The sequence below is a fragment of the Micromys minutus genome (genome assembly GCF_963924665.1).
Source record: "Micromys minutus genome assembly, chromosome: 13".
Classification (NCBI taxonomy): Eukaryota; Metazoa; Chordata; class Mammalia; order Rodentia; family Muridae; genus Micromys; species Micromys minutus.
This window is the reverse complement of record NC_137982.1, coordinates 24,005,676-24,027,343: the sequence shown is the minus strand read 5'-3', so window position 1 is coordinate 24,027,343 and position 21,668 is coordinate 24,005,676. Positions and strand designations below refer to the sequence as shown.

At 38.2% G+C, this 21,668-nt stretch overlaps 1 protein-coding gene across 1 annotated transcript in view; it reads right to left on the bottom strand.

Moving 5' to 3' along the window:
- Positions 1-21,668, bottom strand: part of MBD5 (methyl-CpG binding domain protein 5) — a 211,605-nt gene that overhangs the window by 53,270 nt on the left and 136,667 nt on the right. Inside the window, exons 5-6 of the mRNA XM_080927275.1 lie at positions 16,664-16,840; positions 5,117-5,784 (exon numbers count right to left, since the gene is read on the bottom strand). Coding sequence (XP_080783401.1) covers positions 5,117-5,229 — 113 coding nt within the window. The 5' untranslated portion in view covers positions 5,230-5,784; positions 16,664-16,840. The remainder of the gene's footprint in view (positions 1-5,116; positions 5,785-16,663; positions 16,841-21,668) is intronic.

The window sequence follows — 21,668 nt, the reverse complement described above, 5'->3', positions numbered from 1 at the left end:
CAGGTAGCAGGTAGAGCTGACAGAAGATGGCAAACGTTTGAGGAAGTGCAGTGTTAGGTGTCACGAAATGTAGTACAAGTGTCCAGGCTCAGGTTTTCAGGCCATGGAGTCTAAAGTAAGTAAGCATGAAGTCACTGCAAGTCTATACAGTAAGAGCTAAGTTTGCATTTTATTATTAATAGGTTGATATTTTTAAAAACATTAGTGCATCCCAAAATTTATACATACAAAAATAATATATTTTATTTATGACTCTTTAGAAAACCACCCCTGAAGCCTTCTGATGAAATTTATCCAAAACAACAAACAAACACAAAAAACCCCTGCTTCACATGCAAACCATCACTCCTGGATATTCTATTCTAACTCCACAGAAACACAGGCAGTACTTGAAATGGGCTATGTTAAGAGGCAACTTATGCTGTGTTCATAAAACATTATAGATCAGTCTGGCCTCGAACTTGTGACCCTCCTGCCTCTGCCTCCTTCAGGAAATCTTACCAGTGGAAGATTTTTACACAATGGAATACTACTCAGCCATTAAGAACAAGGACATCCTGAATTTTACAGGCAAATGGATGGAACTAAAAAATATCCTGAGTGAGGTAACTCAGACCTAAAAGGACATGCATAGTATGTACTCACTAAGTGGATTAGCCAAAAATAAAAAATAAGAAATAAAAGTATAGAGTACCCAAGATACAATCCACAAAATTCAAAAAGGTCAACAAGCTGAAGGGGCCAAGTGAGGACACCTCTGACCATCTTGGGAGGGAAAAGAAGTTAACCACAAGTTGTGGCGCCCAGGGAGGAGGGGTAGGGAGGGAAGAAGGAACCTGGGAGGGAGCGGGTATGGGGGGGGCGGAGGGAAACATGATCTGGTGAGGAAAAAAGAACTGAAGTCCCCAGGGCCAGGAGAAAAATTGAAAACAGGCGACTGACCTTGGGAGGCAGGAGGTTGGGAGGACCCTCTAAAATGTACCGGAGACCTGGTGATAGACTGTACTGGGAGGTGATAGACTCTCAAGACTCAAGGGAGAGGGGCTGGATGAAATGCCCTACAGTGGGGAGAGGGAACTTGTAGAGCCCGCCTTCAGCATAAAGATGGGGCACCAAGTGGAGGGATGAGGTTGCCATCCCAGTCAAAACTCTGACCCATAGTTGTTCCTGTCCTAAAGAATTGCAGAGATAGAAAGGGAGAAGAGCCTGAGAAAAAGAAGGGCCAGCTACAGGCCCAAAGTGGGGTCCAGCTCAAGGGGAGGCCCCAAGACCTCACACCATTACTGAGGCTATTGAGCATTCACAAAAAGAGAGGCAAGGGTGGGGGGAGGGGTAGGGAGATTCAGGAAGGGAAACTGGGAAAGGGAATAACACTTGAAATGTAAATAAAAACATTTCCACTAAAAAGAAAAAAAAAGTGAAAGGGGAGGGGCTTATTATGACTGCCCTCTGAAAGACCCAAGGAGCAGCTGAAGGAATCAGATGCAGGTATTTGCACCCAACCAACCTCCAGAAGCTGCTGACCCTGTGGTTGAATTAGGGAAAAGCTGGAGGAAGCTGAGGAGGAGGGAACCCTATAAGGACCAGAGGTCTCAACTAACCTAGACCCCTGAGATCTCTCAGACACTGGGTCACCAACCAGGCAGTATACACAGCTGATATGATGCCCCAACACACAGCAGAGGACTATAGGATCAGGGTTCAGTCAGAGAAGATCTACCCCTCAAGAGACTAGAGGCCCCAGGGAATTTAGAGGTCTGATTTGGTGGGTGGGGTGGGGACATCCTCATGGAGAAGGGGAGGGTGGTGGGGTGGGAGGAGAAATGGGATGTGGAATGGTTAGAGGGTGGACCAGAAAGGGAATACAATCTGGAGTATAAAAATGAAAAAAATAAGTAAAAAAAGTTGTACAAGTGACTTTGGCACAAACAAAAAGTCTAAAATAATCTTAAGTGATCTATTTAGGGTGTTTTGGATGACATGAAGAAATAATAATTTCACATTGTAGACTGGAATTTCACCATAGCAGACAGAGGCACAGGTGCCTTTATAGGTCTCATAATCTTGATAAAACAATGCAACTAAAATATATCATACTGTTTTTCTCTCATGAAGAATTAGTAAGTTTAATACAAAGAAACTGTTCAATATTTTACTTAAAACAAAGTGTATGGATAGCAATCTAGAGGGTTTTAATTGTAAAATTTAGCCTAAAGTGAAGAAGTCTATTAAGAATACTCCAGACACTTTAAAAATACTTCCCTAACACTCAGCTCAGTCTTTTTCTTCAGTTGTAGTTCTTTAAATAACTTTTGCTAGTGATAATTAATGTAAAAATAGTTATGTCTTAAATCACAGATAATGCTTAAAGGATTGGAAACAGGTGGCAAGCTTAACTGATATGTAGACTCTGTGCTATGAGGCAGGAACAGCTGGAAACTAACCTAGAGATGAGCTGTGTGCAGGACTGTGTGCATGGAGCTGTGTGCAGGACTGTGTGCATGGAGCTGTGTGCAGGACTGTGTGCATGGAGCTGTGTGCAGAACTGTGTGCATGGAGCTGTGTGCATGGAGCTGTGTGCAGGACTGTGTGCATGGAGCTGTGTGCAGGACTGTGTGCAGGACTGTGTGCATGGAGCTGTGTGCAGGACTGTGTGCATGGAGCTGTGTGCAGGGAACTGTGTGCATGGAGCTGTGTGCAGGTCTGTGTGCATGGAGCTGTGTGCAGGGAACTGTGTGCATGGAGCTGTGTGCAGGACTGTGTGCATGGAGCTGTGTGCAGGATTGTGTGCATGGAGCTGTGTGCAGGACTGTGTGCATGGAGCTGTGTGCAGGATTGTGTGCATGGAGCTGTGTGCAGGGAACTGTGTGCATGGAGCTGTGTGCAGGACTGTGTGCATGGAGCTGTGTGCAGGACTGTGTGCATGGAGCTGTGTGCAGGGAACTGTGTGCATGGAGCTGTGTGCAGGACTGTGTGCATGGAGCTGTGTGCAGGATTGTGTGCATGGAGCTGTGTGCAGGACTGTGTGCAGGCAGCTGTGAGCATGACTGTGTGTGCAGGACTGTGTGCATGGAGCTGTGAGCAGGACTGTGTGCAGGGCAGCTGTGTGCAGGACTGTGTGCATGGAGCTGTGTGCAGGGAACTGTGTGCATGGAGCTGTGTGCAGGGAACTGTGTGCAGGCAGCTGTGAGCAGGACTGTGTGCAAGGAGCAGCAGAAGGTGGGCTAACTTCCCACAAATGTTCCGGCAATAATTTAACTGGCTTCAGCAAACAGATCAGATCCATGCTGACTTGATTTAACCGGAAAACATTTTAATTTTACCTTATCTGGCAAGTTTTTCTCTAAGAATTCTTGGTGTTCAGATTTGATTTGGAGACATTATGCTGAGAGGATTATCAGACATTCAAGACTAGGGAGATTTGGAAACTCATGCACAAGGTCACTGTGAATTCTTAGACCTTCATTTGGTTTTTGACTCCTAGACTTGACCTGACTTTTAGTTACAGTGATGTGAAAAGCTGATTTTGTTAGTTATCAAGACTTTGAAATCACTTGGCCCAGGTTGTATGTATTCTTTTCTTTATAGATCTTGAACAACATGAACACAAACATGTCTCTGATAACGTGCAGTGTTGTATTAGTAATAAGATATTTCTGGCAATCTATGAACAACGGTGGCAGGAGGAATACTTTGAAGAAATTAATCAGGAGTGTTTGTGTATCTTATTCCCATGGGCTAGACTACACATTCCCTACTTTTTTGCTTCCTTCACTACACTTAACAAGGAACACCTTTAAAATTACAGAAAAAAGAAATATAACTGACAAGGAAGTTTCAATTGGAATTTAAGTTTAATCTCAAGAACCTTCTTATCCAAACCAAACAAATCCATATCTATACTGCCTTCTTGAGTTATGGCATATGATTTTTTTATATTTATAAATCAAAGAATATCTCATTCATTTAAGGAATATTTCATTCACTTAATTTTGGCTTTTATTTTGTCTTTCTATGGATAGGGTTTCTGGTATCCCAGACTGGTTGAACTCACTATGTAGCTAAAGCCTGCTCAAAACCCCTGGTCTTCTTACCTCTATCTCCTAAATTCTGCGATTATAGGCATGTACCACAATGCCCACCAAATACAGGTATCTTTGTGGAACTGAAGAATTCTTCTGCTGAAGCTAGATTACAGATGCCACACTGAAACCCATGCCACCAATACAATGATGTGCTGTATCTTTTTTAAAAATTTCTAATTTGAAGTGTATCACAGAAATGTATGCATCCAATCTGTCATTTCTTATTAAAAAGTATAAATAAATTTAGGCATCAATGACTTAATAAAGGCTAAAATTTTGCTTTGTTTTTTAGAACTGAACTCATTATGTAGACATGGGTGGCCTAGAACTTGTTATATAGACCCAAGTGGTCTTGAATTCACAGAGTTTACTTGCCTCTCCTTCCCAAACACTAGGGTTAAAGGAGTGGGCCACCACTCCTAGCAAGGGAGCTAAAACTTTAACAGCCAACTGATTTATTCCATTCATTTTGTTCTCTCTCTCCCTCCCTCCCTCCCTCTCTCCACATGCATTTATATACTTGCCAAAAACATGAACATTATGACTTCTTTGTTTTTGCTATTACAGTAAGAAAACTGATAAAAATATATACAGAAAAGGTAAAAGTTATCTTAGGTTAATAAGTCTGACAATGGAAGTTGCTAAAGCTTCAGAAAAGCTAGATGGAGTATAGCTGTTAAAAAGAGAAATACTGGGCTTATTTCCAGTATTTCACATTCTCCTGTGAATATAGTATTCTTGTTTACATTTCTTTTAGAAAGCTTTGTATTTTCCTTATCATTATTACAGAGAAGCAGGAAGAGCTTCATGCAGACAAAAGTAATACAGAGATTATATTCAATAATCTAAGGACATTTACATTGCTAACAGCACAGAGGAAACATTCTTGTGTATTTCTAGCACAGAGGTCCTTTATTTAAGGACCTTTATTTATTAAGGCTACGTTAGGTGCTGTCAGTGAAAATACTTTGTCTTTTACTGTCTTAATCTTGAAACTGCACACTTGGAGGTAAGAGATGATAAGAGCTCACCTGATGTAAAGCACGCCATTATGGTCCACACGACGCTGCCAACCCACAGGAACCTGAATAGCTGGAAGACCTCCTTCCTTGTCTCCTCCGTCACACTCTTTGCCTCCATTCATTTTCTGTGTCTGCTTGGGGCGCTCCAAAGATATCAGCAATAAGATGATATCCTTCTATTACAGAGCATGGTGGCCTTCAAAACTGGGCCAGCACAGCACAGTTTTCCCGGGCTATGAAGTACATGGGGGAAATTTTGGCTCAGTTTGGAACCAAGTCCTCGAAATCAGCCATTGTGAAAGTGTTTCCCATTATAATCTACATTAAATAAAAAAAGTATTTCATTCCTAGGCATGGTCTACATCGGCAAAACCAAACACTCTCAGCCAGGGAAAATCATAATTCACCTATGCTGGTACCTGTCTGAAGCAGAAGAGGAAGGGATGAAAAGTTTTTAGTTGTACATTTTGTCCTGAACCTTGATACTGGACTAAAATAATCTCTACTGTCTAGAAACTGGTCTGCCTTGACACCGCCAGCCCATTAATGTCTGCAGTACTGCTCGCCTTTAAAGGCCACATTCCTTTAGCTTCCACTTCATTTTCCAATGTGAATCCAAGGTGTTGCAGGCTGGTTCATCTGATGTTTTCATGACTTCAAAATTCCATTGATGGAGCCTGAAATATATGTAAATATATAAGCTGCACATTTAATGCTGAAAAATGAGAAGCTATATAATTTAAAAATAAACTTCTAAATGTACCTGGCCACTTTTGTGTTCTCTGCTGTCAAAATCATACGTAAAATTGAGTCTTTTTAAAAAGTTATCTTATAGTCTTTTTAATTGGAATAGAATAATATAATTTTCTCCTTCCCTTTTCTTCCTCCAGCTCCTACCATCTACCTTCCCTCAAACTCCTCCCATGGACAACTCTCCCCCAGTCACTCTCAAGTTGATAGCTTCATTTTCTTTGATTAATATTGTTACATGCATGCATAGTATATGTGTGTGTATGTTTATATATACATACACAAACACACATAAATGCAAACTGCTGAGTTATTTTCTGTTCTTTGTTAATGTGGTTTAAGGGTTGACCATTCTATATTGGGCAACAATAAAAGGCTTGTTCCTGGGAGAGGCTAATTCTAGCAAATTTGTTTTCTTACAGATTGATCCATTTACTGTAATTAAATCATTTGATTTATTTTTCACTACAAGCAACTTTTTAATTACTTGAAACAGATCCAAAACTTTAGTTGCTCACTCTTTCTTCCTCTAACCTGAAATAAAAATATACCCATCACCTTTCATGACCTGTCTACCAGAAAAGCATGTTAATGAAATCACATTCTGATTACTCCTTACTATTAAATTCAGCTATGATTAAGTATTCTTACCTAATCATTATATTATACTAAGTTGTTTTTTTCTTTTTAAAGGAAACAGTAGAAGAAATAAAACATTATATATTTCCAAGTGTAAAAGAAAGTTTTCTTTTACATGAGATTTATAGTCAAGATTTTCCAAAACCACTGATGCTGTGGTGTACTCTCTAAATTTCCTTATTAAGTTAAAGGTATATTTGAATAAGACATACTGAATGAAATGACAGGGATCACAGGTGATTTTGATAAAGCAATTAGATAAAAAATAAGTAAGTTTAAAAAGATTTGATTTAATCGTTCAATATTATGGAGAATGTGGTGCTACAGTTGGTAGAACCATGTTGTAAAGAATTCCTTCATTGGCCAATTTAACATGTACTATAGAGTCACATCCCTGAAGTCATGAAACTACATTAAAATTGAAGAATATTGTCCTAGCATTTTAAGAATAGGACACATGGTTCATTATCAAAAAGTTTCCAGAGCAAGTATAATTTGCAAATGACCATATATTCAGATGAGGTTTTAAACTAATTTCAAAAGACTTAAGTAGAAATTAACATACTGTCAAGTAACATGTAGGTATATAACTCAACAGGTTAAACATTGCAAGTAGGCATAAAACCAGTAATCTCCATTCTTAGACACTACATATTTAAAATCACTGGCCTAAAAGCATTCAGAGGTCCTTCATTAGGAAAGCAAGAATCCTTACAGTGAAGGTCACTGTAGAGTTAGACAGATGCTTTATGTGTGCTGTGGCCCAGAGACAGGGTACAGGTGGTGTGCTGAAGCACACATTCATTTCATCGAGAAGCAGGGACTGTGTTTATAGGCGTGGCAGACAATGGTAGACAACTGGAAAGTAGGAAATTTCCCCAATAGTTATTGGTAAAATTCGGTGTGGGAAGAACAGTTCCAGTGGGGCTGGGGCTGCTAACTGTATCACTAGGGTCCATCCCATAAAAGACCCACTTTCAGGCTCAGTATTTTTTCTGTTTCCCTTTCATTGCAGGTTTGACTATGACTGTGTTTATGTATATCTTATTAAGACTCGAAGAGCAGCAGTAAGCATTAAGCATTGTGCTACCTTCTAGGAATACAAAGATAGCAGGTGTTATGGTATGAATGTCTGACCCTCAGGTTTAGCTGATGATGGCATCAAGTGAGTATTTAAAAGGTGATCAAGTTCTCGGGTAGAGCTTGATGAAGGAGATTAGTGGGTCTGGGAGGGATCTCTTCAACTCCGCAAGGTTACAGTGAAAAGACAGGCATGCAAAGAACAGCAGGGGAGCTCTCACTAGGTACTGCACACAAAGCTGCCTTCAGTTTGAACTTCTCAGACTTAGGGATGATAAGAAACACACGTCTGTTGTTTAGAAGCCATGTGAATGCAGCACCCCACACAGAGCAACAGAACAACTAGTGTAATATTCTGTATTAAGATGCTTATGTGAAAGCATGAAGAGAAAAACTAAGAATTGAGCCATAATTTCACTGTGGAATATCTAGAGTAGAACTGCATATTTCAGTTATTTGCTTTTAGAAATGTTAAAGTGCACATGACAATAGTTTACCATAATAAACAACAATGTATCACCACTTTATTTTTACAGTGTATTTGGTTAGATTTCAATATACATATACTTTTAACATAGATTATGCACATATTATGTTTTACAGGTACTATTGTTATGAATATTACAAGGATAATGATGGTCACAATATAATAAATGTCAGGTTTTACTGAATATAATTGATAAGTAAATGTTAGGAATCTTCATAGTAACACTATGAAATGAATACTACTATCTTTGGCTTTTTTCTTCATTTTTTATTATCTTTATTATTATTATTTTTATAGTCATGTCATTGCTCCATGTTATATACACCCTCCCTCCCACAGTTCCTCATCCCATTCCTCCTCTCCCTGTCTTCAAAAGGATGTCTCCCTTCTCCCCAAACCAGGCCTCCTCTCTCCCTGGGCCTCAAGTCTCTTAAGGGTTAGGCGCATCTTCCCCCACTGAGGGCAGACCAGGCAGTGATCTGTTGTATATGTGTCAGGGGGCCTCGGACCAGTCAGTGTGAGCCACCTGGTTGGTGGCTCAGTGTCTGAGGGATCTCAGGGTTCCAGGTTAGTTGAGATTGCAGGTCTTCCTATGGGGTCGCCCTCAATAAAGAACTTAGAAAACATCGCTGATCTAGTTAAGTACTATCTACAATTACCACTTCATTTCTCTTTCTAGACTCATCCTTTTTTTCTGTTCAGGAAACCATTATTCTGATCTATATTTGCTAATTTTTATGTATCTACATAAGCAATATGTATATTGTTACATCTGTATTACAGTTATATACAATTCAACAACTTTCTCTTTAGAAATTGGCAATTTTGCGGAAACCTTTCTCTTTAGGTATTTGTATTTCTGTCATAGACATATAGACTCAACCCATTTAATATTTTTATTAAAATTTAGGTGCACACTTGTGTATATGTGGGCACACGTTCATATGTGTGGAAGTCCTTAGACTTTTATGTGGTCTCTAATGATAACTCAAGTTGCCAAGCATGCATGGCAAGCTTGTACCAGCTGAGAAAGCTCACCCAGACATTAAATGATATTCAAGCAGCATTTGTCATTTTGTTCTTACTATACAATCATTTATATACTGGCATAACATTTCCATGTTGGGCGATAGATTCTGAACATCATTTGTTCTTTTGCAATCATATACACACATGTATGTACACAACCATACACACACACACACAGATGAAATGATCTTCGGTCTAAGTCCCTATCCACTATCCTCTCTTCTCCATTATCAAATCTATTTCTTCCAACTTTCCCTTCTACTTTCATGGTTTTATTTTAGTTTTTTTGGTGAATTTCTAAATGGGCAGAGTTGGAGAGCTATCTGAAGAGCTGAGCTACTGAGGAACACTATTCTGTTCCCTGAGCCCAAATGTTTTCAACTGTACAGACACTGTTGATTGTTCTTAAAAAAACTGTATAGCTTCTAAATATTTTTCATGTATTGATGTATCTTTTTTTCTCTTGAAAACTATATATACCTACACACACAGAGATATGAAATTTACTTGTTTTTATTTCATGTACGAGTGGTTTGCCTGCGTGCATGACACATGTGTGCCGTGCCTGCAGAGGCCAAAGGAGGATGTCGGAACTGGAGTTAGACAGTTTTGAGCTGTCTGTGCTGAAAACTACATTTTGTTCTCCACAAAAGTAGTTAAGTACTCTGAGCCATCTCTCCAGATCTTCTTTTTTTTTTCAGGTATTAAATCATTACCTGTTTGTATTTTTCCCTTTGTACACTTTTGTATGGAAATACATATTTTCCCAAAACATTACTTTCAGTAATTGGTATGGATTTTTGGGAATTTACTTTTATTTATTTGTTGATAAAGCTTTTCTCCAAGATTTATAATGACAAATAAATTTGGTTAATGTTCCCACACATATAACTACATAATTTTAATAATCCACCCAGAATTCTTTGCTAAAATACAAGTATATAGTTTTGGGTTCTTCAGACATTCATTAAATGTGTAAAGAAATCCTGGGAAAGGACTTACGGTCATGTTTCTAAAACTTCTGATGCCTATACACTGCATTCTTCTGTAGAATATTGGAGTATGCTCTGCTTGCTTCCAGGACTTAATTGGCAGCATAAAAACTGAACGTGTTCTCCTATCTTACACATTTAGCGTTTACTATTACTATGCTTCAAAAGCCTATATTCCACAACCTGCTTCCTTCCTTTCCCATGGAGACCAATCTTATTTATGTGGCTTCAAGAAACTACAGTAAGGCTGGTTAAACAGAAAAGACTGTGATATTCAAGCTAACCCCTTGTCATTACCATTTGGGATCTAAGATTCAGTTTATGCCTCAGGCTAATCCGTATTTATCTCTCAGACAGTTGTGCAAGGATGAAACCAAATGTGTGTAGTTATGTATATGCATGTTCTGAGGAAGATCGCTGGTATAATTCCACCAATGTTTTCATTTTTTTCCTGCTTCCTTTCAGTATGCACACTGGTCTCTCAAAATCTGCTTTGAGAGAATGCAATTTCAGTGGCTTGATTTCTTTGTTGCCCTGGCTTCTTCTGACCATTCAGAATTTAAGTAAGATATTGCTCCCCCTGAAAACCGATAATTTATATTAAATATGGACACTCCTTTACCCATAATTAATTCCCCGATACTTCCTGTTTTATGGTTATTAGCAGTATTAATCTATTTACCGACTCTTAGTCTTGACTCACCCTATCCTTCCCACATTCATAGTTCTTATATTAATTCCTATTGAGTTGTGCATATGAGTCAACATGGTTTTATATTCTGATTTTATTACTTACACTTATTAAACCTTTTAACATCACAAGTCTAAAACGAGAGATGTTTTAACAGGCCAATGAGTGTATGCACGCTAATAATAATCTAATTTTTATTAAAATTTATTATAAAAATAATCTAGTATTTTTGTCCTCTAGATTTATCTTTAAGGATCTTAGAACTTCTGAGTAACAACATCAGTATAGAAGACAAAGCTTCTATGAAGACTAGTATGTTTGATTGTGAACTATCAGCCTTATTAATATATTAATAATTGTATTAATAAACCAGAAAATGAATACAGCAATATAAAATTATGCTTATATTTTTAACATGGTGTTATCAACATAGCAGTCATTTTTAGTCTGTTCTTCTTATGTTCTTGTTAACCTAAGAATAAACTTATTATGCATTATTAAATGCATTTTAAAAGTTGTACTCAAAAAACTATGAAGACTAAATATCTGAGAATATGACATCATGAAAGTAGCCATTTTTCAAATGTCATTAAGTCACTGGAATAATGTCAAACAAATGTAATTAATGGTAAACATAATGAGTTGGATTTTGCATGATGATATTCCATATTGATGCACATGACTAATTAGTCTCGTGCTTGTTAGATGAAATTAGATACACAGTAGCACAGCACTAACAGGAAATGATTATTCAATTATCAGGAAGAGACTGTAGGTTAAGTAAAATGTAAAAATTATATGATATGTCATCAACTACATCATCACCAAGCTTTTCCTAATATGAATTTAAACTTGGTTCATGAAATATTTATAAGTAGGAAGTTTATTCCATCTATCATGGGCAAGACTGAATGCTTCATTTTTCAAACTGATAGTAAGTTTCATACAGAAAAATCATCTGTGCTTGTATCCCAACATTCATATGTACAACAATGAATGTCATTGGAATAAAATACATTATTAACACTATAGAGAGGTGTATCTAAATGACTACAACATAATTATCATTTGACTGATTAATAAAAGAAATAACTACAACCTTTCTACTATTTGTTAAATTATGCTTGTTAGAGTAGCCATAGGTCATACTTCCCCAAATTATCTTTTCATAAAATATCAATTATTTAAATGTGTCCTTTATTGTACCTATCCAGCCCTTGTAAGTCTTCACATATTTATTCAAGTCATTGATTTTATTTATGAGCATCACATCTGCCAATTTAAATAAATCTTTGAAGCATACGAACACACTTATACTATTTATTTATTTATTTATTTATTTATTTATTTATTTATTTATACTAGTTATGACTTGGTTTCCACTTCTTGCAAACATATCTTTTTGATATATCCCCTGTAAGAGACCCAAAAGCTATATTCCAGGCTTTGCTGCCTACAACAAACATCAGCATAAGTCTATTCTTATAATAGAGTTATAATCTGTTATACTGGAACATCCTCAAGAAGTGTATCTTTCCTGTTGACAACTACAGTTCTCAAATTCTAGATGTTCTGCTTTTTCAGAACAGAAAATATTAAAGTTCACAACCTTTGTGGCTTAGCCAATAAGAGTACTGACTGCCCCTGTAGGGGAGCAGGGTCTAACACCCTCATGGTGGTTCACAATGGTCTATAACTCCTGTTCTAGAGAGGAATCCAATGCCCTTTTGTGACCTCTGTGGGCACCAACCATACATGTAGGCAAAACACCCATAGAACAAAAGAAAGAAAAAACATTAAAAAATTAAAATTATATTATGTAAGAATGACATGCTAGTCATACAAGAAGAACATAAGTCACAAATCTTAAGGTCTTGAGATAGGCTCAAAAGAGTTTTGGTACTCTTCAAAATAAGCATAACATGTATGACCAAGATTATTGCTTATAACCAGGACAAGGACTTTTGACTATAAAGTCTTAGCAAATTCCATGTTTGAGTCATATAGAAATCTTAAATTGCTGGGCGGTGATGGCTCATGGTTTAATCCCAGCACTTGGGAGGCAGTGGCAGGCAGATCTCTGTGAATTTGTGGTCAGTCTGGTCTACACAGAGAGTTACAGGACAGTCAAGTTTATACAGAGAAGCTATGTTTTGTATAGCCAAAACCCCAAATCCAAAATCAATCAGCCAACCAACCAACCTACCTACCTACCTACCTACCTACCTACCTACCTACCTACCTACCTCATCAATGAATCTTAAATTATGTATATTTTTGTGGTTTCACTGGGCCTTGTGATCTGCAGTGAAGTGGGACCAGGCACAATACGGCTCACAGCTTGTTTCTAAACATCAAGAAGCCTCCTGCTTCTCGTTCTGTTTCCTTGGAATGCCACTGTCTTGTCAACAGTCTCAGCTAACTCCCTTGCAGTTGAGAAGTAATATGGACAGAAAGAAGCTCAACTGTCTGTCTAGGCTGAGGCCTGTCAGGAAAAGGAATGTAGGGAACACCTTGTGGAATAGGGATGGGATGCCTGAACTGATTGTGTAGAAAACTGCAAATCTACCGAACTGTTAATACCACACAGCTAAAACCTATACTGGAAATGATATCGAAGGCTAAGATAGAGTTGGCTTATGGAGCTGAGAGGATAGTTAGCACTATTGGTTACTAGTGTAAGCCTTAACTCTTATTTCCTCATAACACAGAGATTATAATACTATACCTGTTCTTGGAAAACAGTTACCTTCTATATGCTTAGAACATAGTATTCGAACCATCACTTAAGTGTCAGTGTAAGAACAGGACAGCAGCAGGCTGTCCCAATTACCAATGCCCAGGAACAGGATACTAGTGTCCGCCAAATAATTACCATATATTCTTTGGTAACAGGAACAAATTTTCTTTAACTTTATTTTTTTGTACAATAAGCAAACAGTTCTATAATTGGAAAAATATTATTTTAAAGACCTAAGTATAGTATCCACAGAACAGGTTTCTGCTCCTCAGGAGTAGCAGGAAACACTTACAAACGTTGTGCTTATGAGTGCATTACAATTTATTTATTTATTCTTTTCCAAAAGAAGGTTAGGATAAAGAGAATGAGAAGCCCTTACCCTGGATGATCTGAATGAAGAAAAGCTGAGGCTATCTGTTTGCTGGCTTCTAAATCCCCCTGGAATCACTCCTACTTTTCTGTTTGGATTTTATTTTCCCACCCCAGCTTCTTGCCCATCACCAAAGTATTCCTTATTTGTTTCATTTTTAAAATGTCACTCGCTTTTTCCTTTCTCGCCTTTCCAGTTTTTGTATGACTTGAAGTCTATAGTAGTGTCCTATTTCATTTCTGTTTGGATAAGCACCATGGCCACAGCAACTTGGTGCAGGGAGGGTTCACTTCACCTTACAGCTTACAGTCCTGCAGTCAAAGCAGGCACCTGGAGCAGGACCATGGAGGGACATTACATGCTGCTTGTTCCTCATGGCTTGCTCAGCCTGCTATTTTGTACCATGCATAATGCCCTGCCTATGGCTGCCACCAGTCCCCCAGGGCTGAGCCCTCCCAGATTTATTATTCATCAAGAAAATGACCTACACACTTGCCTACAGGTAATCAGGTGGAGGCAGAACGGGACTTTGCAACTGTCTTTGTAACATACTGTCTTCTTTTACAACAGTTACAGCCCTTGGTTATTCTTGCCATTCTACCTGACTGCAAAGTAAAGAAACAAAACCCAGGACTTTCCCTTAAAGCCTTCTTTTGCAACTTAAAAAATATAAAAAAGGTTGTGGAAATGGAGGGTCTGCATGTGTAAACAATGCCTTTTTTATTTAATATAAAAACTGAGCAATAACTGGTCTCAGCTACTTTTCCCTAAGCATATTTAGTTTTAAAAACAATAGGTTATCGTAGGCTATTTATAAAATAACAAGCTATTACTCTGAAGGAAGATTATCTGTGATATATTTCTACATATTAGTCCTATTATGCCACTTTTTTGCTTCTTTATATTATGAAAATTTTCATGAAGAATAATGATAACAAATCTTTGTGCATATTTATATAACACACAAAATAAAAGTGGTTGTTTTTGCATTTTTATCCTTGTATGAATAGTATTCTGGTTACTTCAGAGGAAGGTTAATTCATGCAGGCCAAATTATTGTTGAAAATAACCACTTAGTCATCATCTAGTTACCCAAAAGATCTCTTCAAATTTATCCACCCTATCTAAATGTAATCATGTTCCATTTAACCAACATCTTTCTCAGAACCTTATTTCTACAGCCAACTATAACATGGGTATCTATCATTCTATTCTTTACTTCGGTGAGATCAATCTTTTTATTTTTAGATACCATGAATGATCGAGATCACACGGTATTTGCCTTTGTCTAAGTCTTGCACTTCAGGTAATATCTTCCAAGTTGTTGAGAATGATAGGATTTTGTTCTTCGTAATGGCTGCACTATATTCCACCCTCCTCTGTGTGTGTGTATCACTGTTTTCTTTATATGCACTCATCTACTTTATATACATATGCACACTCTGAATCTACAATCAACATATAAGTAAGGAGGTCTCTTCCACACACTGATTCAGTCCTTTGGAAATGTACCCAGTCATGAGACTGCTGTCAGGTAACTGATCTACTCTAGCTTTTGTTTTGGGGATCGTTGTATTAGTTTGCTTTCTCACCAACAGTATGTAGGGTTTTCATTTTCACACCCACATCAGCACTTGTTACCTTTTGTCTTTCAGTAATAGCCACACTTGCTGGAGTGAAGTGGCATCTCATTATGGTTTTAACGTGTAAGTCTTGTTTTGATAAAAGTGTTTTTTTTTTCTTTTAAAATTGGATTTCTTATTTTGTTATAGTTTTAAAAACATAGGTTTATAGTATTAAGCATTTTTAGTTTGTATAGTTGGCAAATACATTTTCCCATTCTGTAGGTTGCCTTTTCTACTTTTTGATTGTTTTCCTTCACATACAAAGAAAACAGTCCAAACAACACTCAGTTCGTGCAGTCCTGTCTATCTGTTTTTGCTTTTGTTATCTGCTTTTTCAGATTTCTCTTCTATACACTGATTCCATCCTTTGTCTATACGGCAAATGGCATTAAGTATTTATTCCACTTTTTCTTGCAGTAGTATCAGGTTAGGTGTTGTGTTTAAATATAAAAGCATTTAAATGAAAATCAGGTTACCTTTGAAGTGAAAACATTGCAGCCACTTAGTCAGAGAGATAATCATTCAGCATATGTACACATCCTTAGGGCTACTCAGGTCCAGTCAATTTCCAGACAACATAATTAGATGCTATATAATTGTGGTCTAATAAAACTTCTAATAAGTTCTTTCAACGAACAAGATGAAGAGAGCTTTGGTATGTGTTTTAGAAAAGGACCCCCCTAAAGCACACAAGCTACATGATAAATGATCTTTTATTGTGCTTAAGCTCAAACACCAGAAGCAAAATGAGTAGTGACGTCTATGGATGTTGTGTGAGATCATACGTTTTGAACGAGAGTAATTTTTGCATGGTATTGATACTCATTGGAATGCTGAGAGGGTCCGTAAAAATGTGCTTACCAAAGAGAACTTGAGCACAAAGTAGTCAAGTTAAAAATTGTGAAGGCAGCTTCAAAAGCCCAACAGAAAGCATAAAGCAACTCATAGGATAAAGGCAAACCTGAAGAAAATAAAAGTCTCTTACAAAAAAATTAAAGCGATATACTGGTTACAAACAGGACTTTGTATCAAACCCCACTCACAAAAGTGTTGGTTTATACAGGTTTTATAAATGATAATATCAACAATAGAAAATTAATTGGCAATCTTTAAATCAAAAGACTTGAATGAAAGAAATACAATTCCTGTTTACCTGAGAAACTGGACAGTGAGTATTGTAAGAGTGGGTGAACATTCCTGCCTGGCCACGGTTATCTGGAGCAGAGCAGTGGCTGCTCCTCCAGAAAGGGCTTGGCTCTCCAGCTCGCTTCAGTGCCTTCCTGTTTCATTCCACCATTCTGGCCTCTGTAGGCGGTTAGGTTTCCAACTTCTGCAATAGAAAGAACTTTGAGATAAGGGCTGAAGCCACTATTTTAGCCCCGGTAAGAGGAAAAATTAATTTCTATTCATTATTTAAGCTATATTTTTATTTTCTTAAAAGGCTGAAGGGTGACTCTCTGAAGGCCAGCACACATTCTGTATGTACAAGAACACCATCAAACTAGTTAAAAGCCATAAGTACACAGGTAATTGTTTTACTAATGATGCTGGGTTGGCCATTAGCTTTGTGATTTTTGAGTCAGTGATTACAGAGAACCTCCCAGCCATTATTTTCTACATCTCCACTAAGTGTTAAGTTATACTAAATTGTGCGAAGCACTCTGACGGCCATTGGAAACTCAAACACGAGGAGAACACAGTTCACAACTTGAGGTATTTGCTACATGTGACGGGAAAGGGGAGAAGTTAGATAGCCAAGTTAACATTTAATGGTCCTGGCTATGGTAGAGATTAGCATGGAATGCTAGAAGAGCATGGAGCTAGTCTACTTTCCAAGGGTAAGGATAGTAGAGGGCTATGGCTACATCTCAGACTGATCAGAGCAGCCTAAAAGGTAAAGAATGGTCACTGGTAAATGAGAGAATTCACTGAATTCCATAAAAAATATTTCAAGTCCAAAATATTGATATGACATCTGCCGCGCGGACCACCAGCTCCTAGGGCTGAAAAACTGGGACCAGGAACAGAACTTTGGAACTTCTGTTTCCACCCGGCGGCGACTTCAGAGTGCAGAACAAAGCCCGGCCCATCTGCCACGCGGACCACCAACCCCTAGGGGTTGAGAAACTGGTGAGTGGGAGATCTGGGCGGCCAGGCTGCAGAGTGCGCACGCGGAGCGCGCCCTCCGACCGGCCTGATCCAGCGCCCAGGAATAGAACTTTGGAACTTCTGTTCCCACCCTGCGACTCTGAGGCACAGAACAGGGCTGGGCCCATCTGCCACCTGAACCAGTGGAGATCCAGGGACACAGACTAGATACAAGGGAAAGGCGAGAACATATCACTGACAACAAAATGGCAAGAGGAAAGCGAAAGAGTATATCCCAAGGAAACCAAGACAACCTGGCAACACCAGAACCCAGCTCTCCCATAACAGCAAACATCGGAATTCCAAACACTCCAGAAAAAGAAGATGCAGACCTGAAATCATACCTCAAGATGCTGATAGAGATACTTAAACAAGAACAGGAGGAAAAGCAAACAGATTCAGAAGCTTTTAAAGAGGAAACAAGAAAAACACTCAAAGAACTCAAAGAACTAGAGGAAAACAGAACCAAAGAAATGAAGAAATGGAAGAGGGAAATTAAAACGAAAACTGACAGAATAAAGAAAACACTAAAAGAGATAACCCTAGAGGCAGAACACCAAAAAAAAAAAAAAAAAAAAAAAAAAAAAAAAAATCAGGAGTCACAGAAGCAAGCATTTCCAATAGATTACAAGAGATGGAAGAGAGAATCTCGGGGCAGAAGACAACATTGTAAACATAGACAAAACAGCCAGAGAAGATGCAAAAAACAAAAAGCTCCTAACCCAAAATGTCCAGGAAATCCAAGACACAATGAGAAGACCGAAACTAAGGATAATAGGAATAGAAGAGGGAGAAGAGTATCAACTAAGAGGCACAGTAAATATCTTCAACAAAATAGTAGAAGAAAACTTCCCTACCCTCAAGAATGAGATGACCACAAGCATAAAAGAGGCCTTCAGAACTCCAAATAGGTTGGACCAGAAAAGAAATACCTCCCGACACATAATAGTCAAAACACCAAGTGCCAAAAGCAAAGAAAGAATACTAAAAGCAGTAAGGGAAAAAGGTCAGGTAACATATAAAGGCAGACCAATCAGAATCATACCCGATTTCTCAACAGAGACTATGAAAGCTAGTCTCTGTTGAGACATCATGCAGACCCTAAGAGAGCTCAAGTGCCAGCCCAAACTGCTATACCCAGAAAAACTATTAATCACCATAGATGGAGAGATGAAGATATTTCAAGACAAATCAAAATTTACACAATATCTGACCACAAACCCAGCACTACAACGAATTATAGGTGGAAAACCCAATACAATGAGGGAAAATACAGCCTAGTAAAAACAAGAAAACTCCTAAACAAGAAAACTAAAAGAAGAAAAAAACACAGACACAACTCAACCCAAAAAAGCAATAATGGCAGGAAACAGAAACAACTATTCCTTGATATCTATTAACATAAATGGACTCAACTCTCCAATAAAGAGACATAGACTATCCGACTGGATACATAAACAAAATCCAGCCTTTTGCTGCATACAGGAAACTCATCTCAGAGACAAAGACAGACACTATCTCAGAGTAAAAGGGTGGGAAAAAAACTTCCAAGCAAACAGCCCCAAGAAGCAAGCTGGAGTGGCTATTCTAATATCGAATAAAGTAAATTTCCAACCAAAAGTTATCAAAAAAGATAAGGAAGGACACTTTTTACTCATTACTGGGGTAATCTGTCAGGAGGAACTCTCAATTCTTAACATATATCCTCCAAATAAAAAAGCACCCACATTCATAAAAGAAACCCTACTAAAGCTCAAAAAATACATTTCACCCTACACAATAATAGTGGGAGACTTTAATACCCCACTCTCACCAATGGACAGATCAGGGAAACAGAAACTCAACAAGGACACTGCAAAACTAGCAGAGACTTTGAACCAACTAGAATTAATAGATATATACAGAACATATCATCCTAAAGTAAAAGAATACACCTTCTTCTTAGCACCCCATGGCACCTTCTCGTAAATTGACCACGTAATTGGACACAGAAGGAGCCTCCATTGATATAAGAAGATTGAAATACTCCCATGCATCCTCTCAGATCACCATGATCTATGGCTGGTCTTTAACAACAACAAAGACAACAAAAAGCCTACGTACACATGGAAACTAAACAACGCTCTGTTAAATGATAGCAGGGTCAAAGAAGAAATAAAGAAAGAAATTAAGGACTTTCTAGAATTCAATGAAAACAAAAACACAACATACTCAAACCTATGGGATGCAATGAAAGCAGTACTGAGAGGCAAACTCATAGCCCTAAGTGCTTCCAAAAAGGAACTGGAGAGAGCTTACATCAGCAACCTGACAGCACAGCTAAAAGCCCTAGAACAAAAAGAAGCAGATATACCCAAGAAGAGTAGAAGCCAAGAAATAATCAAAATTAGGGAAGAAATAGACCAAATAGAAACAAAAAGAACCATTGAAAAAAATCAACAAAACCAAGAGTTGGTTCTTTGAGAAAATCAACAAGATTGATAAACCCCTAGCCAGACTAACTAGAGGGCAAAGAGAGAGTATACAAATTAACAAAATCAGAAAGGAAAGTGGCGACATAACAACTGAAACTGAGGAAATTCAAGAAATCATCAGATCCTACTACAAAAACTTATACTCCACAAAATTGGAAAATCTGGAGGAAATAGATGAATTCCTATGCCCACGCTTTCCTCTGGTAGGAAAAGGCGTGCAACCACAGGATTCTTCTGTGAACAACCTTTATTGTACAATACTCTGAGCAGGGGATCTCCTCTCAACTTCTCCTTTGAGCAGGGGACTTCCCCTCATGGGAGAGAAAAGCATTGCTTACATATGCCCAGGAGATTCGTGTAGCTACCTGATTGGTGCGCCCTCCAGTAACTCAATAGTATGCCCCGAGAGTGGGCTATGACATATGTGGCACATGTGCATTAAGTTTCTTGGCTGGGCAACAGCTCTGTTTGCTGAGTTCTCTGCTGAAGCCGGCGCCATGTTTGGGTGTGGCACAAAAGGCTCCTGTGCCTATGTGTTCTAAGGTTTTCCCTACTTTCTCTTCTACTAGTTTCAGTGTACCTGGTTCAATGTGGAGATCTTTGATCCACTTGCACTTGAGCTTTGTACAAGGAGATAAGAAAGAGTCTATTTTCATTCTTCTGCATGCTGAGTGCCAGTTAGTCCAACACCATTTGTTGATGAGGCTGTCCTTTTTCCATTGAATGTTTACAGCAGCTTTGTCAAAAATCAGGTGACCATATACTTGAGGACTCATTTCTGGATTTTCTATTATATTCCATTGATCCCCTTGCTCATTTCTGTACCAGTACCATGCAGTTTTTAGCACAATTGTTTTGTAATATAGCTTCAGGTCAGGGATAGTGATTCCCAAAGTTGTTTTCTTGTTGTTGAGGACGGATTTCACTATTCTAGGTCTTTTGTTATTCCAGAAGAAATTGCACATTGCTCTTTCCAACTCAATGAAGAATTGGGTTGGAATTTTGATGGGAATTGCATTGAATCTGTAGGTTGCTTTTGGTAAGATGTTCATTTTTAAAATGTTGATCCTTTCAATCCATAAGCATGGGAGATCTTTCCATTTTCTGAGATCTTCCTCGATTTCCTTCTTTAGAGGTTTGAAATTCTTGTCATACATGTCCTTCACTGGCTTAGTTAGAGTCACACCAAGGTATTTCATATTTTTTGTGACTATTGTGAAGGGTATCTTTTCTCTAATTTCTTTCTCCACATGTTTGTCCTTTGAATATAGGAAGGCTACTGATTTGTTTGAGTTAATTTTATATCCGGCCACTTTGCTGAACTTGTTTATCAGCTGTAGGAGTTCTCTGGTGGAATTTGTGGGGTCGCTTAAGTACACTATAATGGCATCTGCAAATAGTGATGTTTTTACTCCTTCCTTTCCGATTTGTATCCCTTTGATTTCCTTTTGTTGTCTAATTGCTCCGGCCAGGTCTTCCAGTATTATGTTGAATAAGTCGGGGGAGAGTGGGCAGCCTTGTCGAGTCCCTGATTTT